Source organism: Pezoporus occidentalis, unplaced genomic scaffold (genome assembly GCF_034315485.1).
Source record: "Pezoporus occidentalis ecotype Australia unplaced genomic scaffold, CSIRO_AGI_Poc_V1 ctg133, whole genome shotgun sequence".
NCBI lineage: Eukaryota > Metazoa > Chordata > Aves > Psittaciformes > Psittacidae > Pezoporus > Pezoporus occidentalis.
The window spans coordinates 2216600-2227752 of record NW_026913136.1 but is presented as its reverse complement, the minus strand read 5'-3'; the positions used below and the strand labels follow the sequence as shown (position 1 = coordinate 2227752).

General features: G+C 38.5%; 1 protein-coding gene across 10 annotated transcripts in view; it reads right to left on the bottom strand.

The window, feature by feature from the left end:
* Window positions 1-3516: 3516 nt before the first annotated feature.
* Window positions 3517-11153, bottom strand: part of NFIB (nuclear factor I B) — a 173911-nt gene continuing 166274 nt past the window's right edge. For all 10 annotated transcript variants that reach the window (XM_062609047.1, XM_062609050.1, XM_062609048.1 and 7 more), the window contains one exon: window positions 3517-10263. In XM_062609047.1, the coding sequence (XP_062465031.1) occupies window positions 10134-10263 (130 nt within the window). In that variant the 3' untranslated portion in view covers window positions 3517-10133. The remainder of the gene's footprint in view (window positions 10264-11153) is intronic.

Sequence of the window (11153 nt, the reverse complement as noted above, 5' to 3'; positions counted from 1 at the left end):
TGCCCACAGCGACGTGTGCTGGTTTTAGCAGCCTGCATTGCAGCCTGTCAATAGATGCCATTGTTTTTGGATTGAGCATCAATTTAGAAATCAGAAACAGTTATGTTCTGCTTTGAATACCTCCTTTCACCCTAAGGAACCCACTTTAAGAAAGGCAAAAAGAAAAAAAACACAAGTTAAGAAGTGGAAATCCACATTCATCTAAACAAAGGTGCCTTGCCAGAAACGTAGGCTTTGTCCAATCCTTGTCAAAAATCAGCTGAGGGATTTCTATCAACTCCAGTAGCATCAGATCAACCTCCTAGGTGAGCAGGTTTTCCTTCTCTTTTTTTAAGCAGCAGGGTCTGTTTAGGTACCACGTAACAGCATTTGCAGAGGCCAGCTGCAAGTCAGGCTTGAAATGAAGCACTAATGGTGGCACCACCTTCCACATTTTTTAAAGCTTTCTATTTTGCAACTAACATCCTGTCACTTTTTTTGCTCCTTTCTTTGTCTGGGTAACACACTGATACTTTAGACAGAGTAAGACAACTGGACCAGAGTACAACTGGTCCAGAATACTACATAACAGTGAACACAAATTGAGTTCAAGACATCCTTGAATCTTTGCAGATCTCAGCAGCTCAGTCAATCAACGTTCATAAGTAACGTCCTTGGTAATAGTGGTTAACTTTGTGCCAATAACTACCTTAAAGAAACCATCAGTGGATGCTCTGAAGATGCATTTGCCAGGCAGAAGTAGGATAGCTCTTCTATTGAAGCTCCCTCTGCTAGATCCTGCTTCATTTTATCAATTATTGACCAAAAAACAGACTGCTCTCCCTTGTTAAGTCTCAGTAGGCATGGTTCTGCCATTCCTGAGGGTGACGTATATAAAACAATCCTATGTTACTTTATCAGAAAGAATTAAGGCTGCTGCTATTTTAAGTAAACATGAGAACAGGCATGAGAGTTACCTGGATAGCAGAGAGGAGCCTTTTTTATCTCCAGGCAAAACTTGGTTTTGTCCAGAGCATTCAATAACCTTCTTATATTCATACAGGCCCACAGATATGATTCAGATTCTGGCAGGTAAGCACTCCCAAGGGTTCTCTAAGTACCTTCATCCCCAAGGAAAGAGATGCCCATGGCCCATGCTCATAAGCAGGAAGCCAAGACCATGTTTGTTTTCAGCTTTTCCCAATCAGCCAGAAGTTGACTAAGCAACAGCAATATACAAATTTAGTCAATAACTGGAGTAGAAATAAAAGTGAGAATCAAAAAGAATCCCTCACACAGCAAAGTTAACAACTTAATGTAATGAATTAAGCAGCAAAAAATTGTGAGGCAGCAGCGCGCATTTCTACCTTGCTGTTTGTGCATGTGTTTGGATCTGGTGGTCTTTTTCAACTATAAGTTTTAAGCTCATGGAAAAACATACAAAAATAACAACGGAGTTTAAAAAAAAAAATGTTGAACACTAGTTCATGGGTTGTTTGTCTGTTTCTTCTCAACAATCTAGCATACAGGAAAGCAGAAAGGCCTCAACAAAGAGCTTCCTCCCACTTAAGCATGTCCTCACCATGAAGTTTCAAGCCATGACTGTCTTCGCACTCTCTCCTTCCTGCTCCCTATAGCTTAGTGTCTTTAGGTTCTACATTACATATCTTGAGCATGGCATTGCAACCCTGGCGCTGGCACTGGAAATGAGAATAAACCCAGGCAGCTGCCATTCTTTGTCCTGAATTATTGCCATCAGTGCCACTGTGCCACTGGCATACGTGGAGTAGAGGATCAAAGTTATGTAGGAAACTGCCGCAGGACTCTGGTGGGCTGTATACAGTAGCAGACTGCTGTCCTGAGTTCACCAGTAGCAGTCATGTTTTTCCTTTGTGGTAGCTGGTGCAGTGCTGTGTTTTGACTTCCAGCCTGGGAACGGTGCTGGTGAAGCCGATGTTTTCGGTTGTTGCTAAGTGATGTTTACCCTGACCAAGGACTTTGTGAGGCTCATGCTCTGCCAGGGAGGAGGGGAAGCTGTGAGGAAGCAGAGATGGGGCGCCTGACCCGGGCTAGCCGGGGAGGTATTCCATACCACAGCACGTCATGCCCGGGGTGGGGGGTAACTGGGAGTTACCCGGAAGGACACGGGCTTCCGGGTGGAACTCGTTTTCTTGGCCGGTGGTATCGTATTCTCTTCCCTTGTTATTTTCCCTTATCATTGTTGTAGTTGGAAGTAGCGGTGGTGATTTGTGTTGTACATTGGTTGCTGGACTGTTCTTGTCTCAACCCGTGGGAGCTGCACTCTTTCAATCCTCCTCCCCTTTCCTCTGGGAGCGGGGAAGGGGAGAGCCCGGGGGGGGCGGCCCTTGATTGCTCTCAGCTGGGCACCACTCACTGGGAGTGAGTGAACAAGCTGTCTGGCTAGGTTTTAAACCACGACAACTGCTTTGCAGGGGGGCTGCAGAGTGACTGGAAAAGGAGGCAGAACTGAATTTGAGCATCTCTAGGTCATGCAGGAAGGTTTTCTGTTCTGGAGTTTTAGATATGAAATCCTAAATCCTCATTGCACTTTTCAAATGACAGCATTCAAGGAAGTTCTAGTAGGACAAATTGTTAGAATTTCCTAACTTTCCGGTGCCTGACAATTTGTTTTGGAGAGACACACATACACCGAAGGGTCTTTCACAGAAATATTAGTCCATTTAAAAAAATAACAAACCATTTTGCATTTTTCACACTAATGGTTGAAAGTGGATAAAGCTTATGCTCTAGAACCTGCAGAGTATTTTTGTCTAAGTAGATAAAAGTAGAGGGAGAGTTATCTAGCTTCACTATGGGGCAAAATTTGAGGATTTTCATATAATTCAGTTTAAGTCTTTACACTGTGATCCGGTCAGCCATCTTTTGACCATATTCATAGTACTGGCTGACTGATGCTACTGGTTCATAGATCCTTAACAGTGTAAGAAAAAACAATGTATTTCCAGGAACATGACCTGAATGAAACATCATATTCAGCTGATTTCAGCTAATTCACACTTATGAAAAAGAATTCTTTTGTAGAGTCTGAAGACCTTGACACAAAACAAAGCTTTTGGAGTCAGGAAGAATTTGGGTAAGACTGATGCAAATGTTACCACGAAGGTTGTTAAGAAACCAAAGATTTACTGCCTGTCATAAGTCAATAACATTGAAGGAAAACAGAAGTCTCCCGTCCTTCTGCTATCATGCTCAATCTTGAATCATAGGAGAAGCAGTTCAGGTCACCTGTAGAATTACTAGGGCTAGTAAAAGATGATGATGAAAACTAAATATTAACTTTTAAATTGAGCTGATATCTACCTCCATTTGTTTCTGTTCTCCCCCTTTTTCAGTGTAACTGTTAAGCCAAAATGTATGCAAAAAATATGTTAAATTTAAACTAAGTATACACAGAACTCTGTAAATTATGCCATGCTATTAGGGTACAAGTTTTAAGGTGAGTTTCTAAGATATTACTAATTACAAATTTGAGAGACAGAAAACATAAGACTAGGGTCTGTAGCATAGCTCACTTTTATTGTTTAAACAGTTTTTGCATAGGAAATATATCCGCTTCCAGTAATTGACTGCAGTATGAGCAGCTGCTAGCAGTATAGGCTGGATATAACAGTAACAATCACATTGAGTCAAGCTTGATTTACACCAGTTTAAAACTTGTGGCACTTGAGTTCATTTGTAACCTAAAAAAAAAAAAAAAAAGTACCAAAAAAGAACATTATTATCCTTCAACCAGGCACGACATAAACCTTTGTTAACACTCAGGCTAAAAACAGGTCTGATGCCAGAGGGCCCTAATTCCAAAATTAAGTAGCTGCACTGTAATGCATCCTACTAGTGAAGGTTCATTACACAAAGACTGTGCCTGCACCTTCTTTTCAATTAAAATGTAACCTTCAGGATTTATGGCCTACAGTATGGGGAAAAATGCCAGAAGTTTTAAAATGGATCAACCCTGGTGTGTAGCTAGCAAGCAATAACTGACTACTTGTCACCTACAGTTGTACTAAATGTATCTAAAGAAACACACAGCCCTACAAAAGTTGTTCTCAGAGAAATATCGAGATGGGGTGCCTCTTCCCTCTTACTAAAAGTTCTATATGATATAAGCACAAATTAACAGCTTGATGAAGACATAATCTAATGCAGCTCTTGAGAAGCCTATGCCTGGGATAGAGGAACCCCTCACATTCTACAATTTTGTAGAGATTCTTTTTTTTTTTGAAGAAAATGTCATCTGATACATATTTACAACTGAACTCAACAGAGACTGTGAAATTGAACAGGCACTGCTCATTTGTTTGAGTTTTTTGGTAAACATTTTGCTGGTTTTTGTTTCTTTCTCATTTTGCATCAACTTTTATCAGTCCATGCAACTTCAATGCCCTCAATGAAGAATGCATAATAAGCCATACTTCTTAAAAAACTTCCTTCTGCATATAGAGATAGATTTGCCACATCAGTCCCTGTAGCACAGTTTCAAAACCATTCTGTCAAAAATACAGTAATACAAAGACGGGCTTTAGTGTCACTAGCTCACACTGCTCTCCATTTATTTAGGCCACCTTTTGTTTTACTGTCACCGTATCAGGCAATAAAAGTATCAAAGGCTTATTCTAGGATATTATGATGCTAGTGGCACTGAAGCCCTTTTCACAAATTCAACATACATTTGAATTGCAACACACAGATATTTCTAAAGAGTACTAACTAGTGAACCCTTTTATCATAAAAAAAAAAACAAACCAACTACTTACAACCATTGAAGAAAAATTTGCAACAAAAAATGTAAAAATTGACCGTCTCCAACTTGTCCCCTTTACTATTAACAATGTGACCAACAGAGCTGTGGCATGGAAACAGTACAAAGAGTTGTCATGGCAATAAGTTTGGCTGATGCAAAGGTCATTGTGCAGGGTTAAAGGGCAAAATCAGTGGTCCATGTTATCCTCCAACTGCAGTGCTCCACCACACCCACACAATTTTGAGGAATTAGAGAAAACTGGCAAACTAGCAGAAAGTGCAAATATGAAGGAGGCAGTTTTCAGCTCCTTCACCATGGAGTAGAACATTCAATTTGGAGCTTTTCCTGTTTAACTTGATTAGCCTGCATATGCTTTTACATTCTCCTTTTTCTTTCTATTTTTTTTCTATAGAAACCCAATAAAAAAAAAGTCCAGGAGCATGCAGCTGGTTAATGTTAACAAAAGACCTTGACAGGATCATGTAAACTATATTGATGTCATGCTTAGGGCCTTACTGCCAGCAACGTTAGAGAGCTGTTTCATTAAAAGTGAATACTGTACACTGAATATGGGATAACTTTCTGCAGCCTTCATAACCTCACACAGCAAATATAATTTAGATTTAGGTACAGGACACACTCCGGTGTCACAGCTGAGTATGTCCTTGTGCAATCTCTTTCATTAAGTCCTTATGAAGCTACAAGTTGCAAATCCAAAATTCTGCTCCCTGAGGACACAGCTATGTGAGACATAAGTACTGTTTTAGTTCTCTGCCTATCCTGAATTGCTCTGTGAACCTAATCTTAAATACCATCATGTAACAACCACAGAAACTTTTGCTAAAGGCCATATATACTAATAAAACGACAGTGGTGCTTCCAACATTTTGAAATGCTCTGAAAACCAACTTTTCCAATACTAAATACAACAAAATAACCTTCATAAAATATAACTTTTCTCCATTTACATTTTTAAAGGATTAGCAACCTATGCTTTTCAAGCACAGGCATCTGCGAAATAACTCCTAACATGGACAGATTTCTTTTCTTAATACATAAATTAAGAAACTGGAGAGTTTTAACCCAAGTCCAGTTTCCAAAGAAAGAATATTCTTGTTTAAAAATGGAAATGACATGCATTTCCATTATAATTGTTAAAAAAGTTAGCTTTACAAACAAGGGTATTTTAATTAAAAAAAAAAATTCTTAACAAAACTATACAGTGTACAAATTACTGTCTACAAGGTAGGCGGTTCATTCAGAAGATCCTCCTTTCTTCTCGCTACTTGCAGCTTTACAAATTCATTCACATATTTTCAATGGAGCTGCCCACCTGAACATCACCCCACACCTATATTGCTATAATTAATATTTCTGCCATGCCTTTATGTACAGTCTCCTTCACTGCCTTTTTTTTCCTTAGTCAAGCCTCAAACGTTCATGTCACAGGGGAAACACACTTCAGTGGCACAGCCATGAGGCCAGGGCTGCAAAGCAACTTAATAAAGGCAGAACAGTGCACATAGAACGGGGTGGCTCAATTCAGTCAGAATACACTTCCTGGTGAAGGAGGAGGCTAGAGACTGGATTTGAGTTCTCAATCTTAATCTTTTGACTGCTGAGCTTAAAAAAAAACCAAACAAACAAAAACCCCCAAATACCTACAAACAAACAAAAACCCAAAACAAAAACAAAAAAAAAAAAAGAAACAAAACAATAACTGAAGAAAAAAAAAAAAAAAACAAAACACCAAACCAAACCTACAGTTAATGAAAAGTTCATTTTCTTCCAAACAGGCTTTTCTGATAGAGAGGCAGGTTCAAAAAACCCACAGATGCTTAACAACCAAATTCATCCACATGGATGGAGTCTGCTTTTAAAAAACTGTATTTGTAAGCTCAGTATTTCTCATACAGGAGGTCAGAGATAACAAAAAGAAGCTCTGTTAAAGGCATCCATCTTCCCACAAGGACAATCATAATTTTGACTATTGACTTATATATTGACTTTGAAGCCTGAACTGTCAGTTTCATCCTGGTGTGCTATTAAAAGCTCAAGGGGGACATCTTGCTAATGGTACTAATCAAGGACCCTCTGCACCTGAACTGCTTAGCATCAATGGTGTGAAGAAACGTCGTTTTACCAGGTGGGAGCCTGAGGTGCACTCTGGGTGGGTCTAGTGCATTTCAGTAACCCAAATAGGCAAGTGTTTAGTGAACAAACTCACTTGTTAAAGGAGCACAGAAAAAAAGTGACATAAAATTGATTTTCATTTTCTTTTGATGTCTTATTTTTTTATGTAGGCTTGCTTTTTTTCAGTTTAACTATAGATAAATCTCAAAGATTTTCTTCTCTGCAGTTCCCATCTCTGTAGCCATGCTGGCCCTGCCTATACATGAATCTCCTACTGGAGACATGAGGATGTGCCACCACTGCAACTCTTCACCTGCCACACACTGACCAGAGCAGGAAGGGACTGACATTGGTGTGCCACTGCTCTGTGCTTAGTTGGGTGGCTGTCACTGGAGCTGTACTGCAGGGCTGCTACATGGTAGGAAAACATCCAAAATGCGGAGAAAACTGCAAAGGGATGGATTTTCCCACCAGGGTATCCCAAACCCACAGGTCTAAACTCTGCTTGTGCTCTAACACAAGGATGTGTTTTTAAGAAAAAATCACCCCTTGTTCAGCCATACATCTCAAAGATCCATGCTGCATCAGAGGTCTGCAGCAAGAGGTCCACTACTGATCTGCAAAATGCAATGGAAATACACTTTATTTACATCATAATTCTGTGCATTAAGAAACTCCTTCCCTGCTAAGAGCCCAGAGCTCTCCATCTGACCTGCTGTATGAGAAGACACTGCAAACCTCTGAGAAAAACAGCCTGAAATTGTAAATCAGATGCTGTGACTTAACAAACGTGGGAGGGTAAAAAAAAAAAAGAATAATATTTTGACATAGAAGGGGGAAAAAAATAAAGACTATTTACCAGTTGAGCAGACTAAGGGAGGCAAATTCTCTGCAGGAGCAACTCTGCTGTCAGTGGAGTTATGCCAGCAAAGACTTTGGCTCTCTATGTGCATTTCCTAGACAAAGCAACTGCCTTTGTCATTCTGAGCTAAAAACATTTTCTAACATGAATACTATAGGATGCAGTATCCTTGCCAGAATGGAAAAGGCTTCATCTCGCTGTGGGTCTTGAACTTTTTCTCTGTGTCTCTCTCTCTCTTTCTCAAGGAAAAAAAAAAAAACAAAACCAAAAAAGCTTAAAGTAAAACAATTTCCTCAAGTCAAGTCTGCCTCCAACAGAATTCATTATTTATTTTTAAAATCCAGAAATGATTTTAGCTTGCACCCCAGGTGGGAAGTTAAAAAGAGGGAACCGATTTGAAAGTTTGTCACAGTAGGCAGAACAGTCGCTTTGCAGCCCTTGCCTGGCTAAGGGTGCACTGCTTCACAGCTACACTGTAAAGTGTTAAAAATCCTCCCCACCCACCCCAGAATATATATATATGTATGTATAAAAAAAAATCCCCTGTCCACCTCTCAGTACAGAAAAGGACCTCATCACACTGCAAAAATAGCAGTACCCACTTTGGTCAATTAAAACAAACAAAAAAAAGCATACTTTTTTTTTCTTTTTGTTTTAAATCTGTGTACTTACCTATAATAACCAATACAGCTAAAAGCACTACCTACATAGGCAAAACTCGGTATTGCATAATTCATATAAATTTGTATCCCCTCCCCCCAATATTAATTGGAAGATGAAAAACATGAAAGGTTAATAGAAAAAACACCAAAATACTGAAAATATTGCTGGTTGATTACAATTTTTAAGCGGCAACTATACACAGCCATGATATGCTTTATAAATGTGAGATAAAGGTATAACTGTCTAAAAAATCCATGATGTCACGCATTTTTTCCCATCTGGAGTACAAAATATTTTGTCATAAAAATGGTAAAGATTTAAAATTATAATAAATGCAGCAAAACAAGTGTAGTGATGTCAAATTTTTTTGTGTGTTTTTTTTTCTTTTTTGTTTTTTTTTTCCATTTTTTTAGATTTCAAGGCAAGGCACGTAATGTGGACATTATAACTTCGTGCAAATCAGGATTACTGGAAAGAGTATTTTAATTCTTTTTTTAAAGAGACATAGAGGCAAAATGTCTGCCCATGCACGTTATATTTCTGTCAATATGTGATAATTGTTGAACAAGGCTAACTTCTGAAAGCACCATGCAAGTTTTCAGCACCCTGCAACTAAACTTACGAGTGCATTATTTAAATATAACATATCCCCATCCTGGTATTACCAGTTTGTAAACGGTAAGCTTTGCCCTTGTGACATGGATTTGCCCATCTCTTTGTCTCTACGATGCAGATTTTACAGAAACATGTAAACCCTATGGGTTCTTGATGCAACCAGTAACTTTAAATAAATAAATCCTACCCCTGTGTGGAGGCAGCAGCTAAACCAACAGAAGTGCTGTGTTTCCATTGATTTCTTTTTCTCAAGGACATGATTTGTCTTGATTTAATGCCTTTTGATGCCCTCAAAAACTGAGGAGAAAAATAAGTTTGTTCAATGTAATCTTTATTTCTATTTTTAATCCCCTCAATTTAGAGTCCAAGGGCTGAAGGACTTATACTGATGACCCATTAGATATGATTTTTAAATTGCACTTGCCTCTGTAAGTTTCTTTAGTGGGGAAAACGTTCATTTTTTTTCTTTTTCATTTTTACTGTTGCATGAGGAGATAACACTTATACCTTCATAGAGGCATTTCTTCCACAGAGCTTGTGTGTTCATATTTGATTGAAAACGTCAAACTGCATAACACACTAGAAAAGGCTGAATTAAGGGCCAAAGTTTAATAAATCCACACTAATAACTAAAGGCTACAGAGCTTATTTTTAAAACACCTAGAAATCAGAGTGTTGAGAAAATGGCTGGCTACGGCCCTTGTCCTCCTGCAGCTTTGTTGCTGCTGCCTAGCCTTTGTTTTGTGAGATAACCAGGAATAGTGATCCCATGCGTAAACAACAAGAATACTAAACCAATAAAACTAGCTTATCATGCAAATATTAAGGCATCTAGAAAGTCAGTTAAAATATATTGTCAGAGACAGAACATCTATTTCCCAGCGGACTTCATATAACAAAGGCTACTTAGCAGGGGCTGCATTCTACTCATCAGTGAAATATCATCGACCCTTTGCATGTCATTTCAGTTTCAACCATAAGGGAATTAGTGATTGTAAGAGCTGCAATTGCTGGTCTATTTTTTCTTCTTTCTTCAGTTTCTTTTCTCCTCCTGTCTTCCTTTCTTTTTGAAATTTGTCTCTTTATTTTATTTTTCCCTCAGTTGCTTGTTTCTGCTTGAAGGAAAGGCTCTCCAATTATGTTCAAACCATAATTTGGGACGTTTGTTGGCAGGATCGGTGTCCTATTAGAAACTTGAAAAGGAACCAAGCTAGCCCAGGTACCAGGACTGTTAAAAAGGGGAAAAAGGTAAGGACAGAGAAAAAGAGAGAGAAAGAAAGGGAAAAAAAAAATAAAATTAATCATGTTGTAAAAAGAACACATATAATTTGAATCAAAGTTAAGCCATATCCATTATTAATAGCACAATAATAATATTATTATATTATTAGTAAGATAAAATAAGAAACTAAGTTTGTGCATATTGCTTGAGATTCTACTTCATAGTTTTCTCTGTGAAAGTATGACACATTTGAGATAAAAAACGGTGTTGATCTGAGTTACAAGTAGTATTACTGCTGTTTTAACACTAAGTGGACTGTTTGTTTATGAAACCTCCCAAAAATTTCAGACGCAAATATACAGAGCAGACACAACTAAGCCATACATGTGACACTATATAGCACAAGGATGTTATTTAAGAGCTAGTCAAATACACTACAGTGCACAGGTTGCTGTTTCCAAGAACACAATATGCAAGTTCAGTGGTTCAGCTTCCTGTACAATTTCCTACCCTCTTACAACATGGCAGTTTATCTTGTCTCAGGCCCAAGATGAGCCTCCAAGATGTGTGGGTCCCCAGAGTACCTTCAATATTAAGAAAAACTTGCTTTCTTTATAGATTTTTCTCAAAAAGTATCAGTGCCTAAGGAACACTGTATAACACAAGGGCCCAATCGTGTAAGCACTTGTAGCAAAGGTAGCCATAAGTCAAGAGTAGCAGTAAGTACTATAAATTTTTCAACAAACGTCTGAGAAAGAAAATGTTTTCAAAGGCAATTCAATGACTTTAGGACTTAAGTCATAATTTCAAAATAACTTTGTCACTGAGGAGCTTAAATCCCAATGACATTCACATGTTTAGCAGACAACAACCTGTAGCAGGTTGGTAAACCAGAA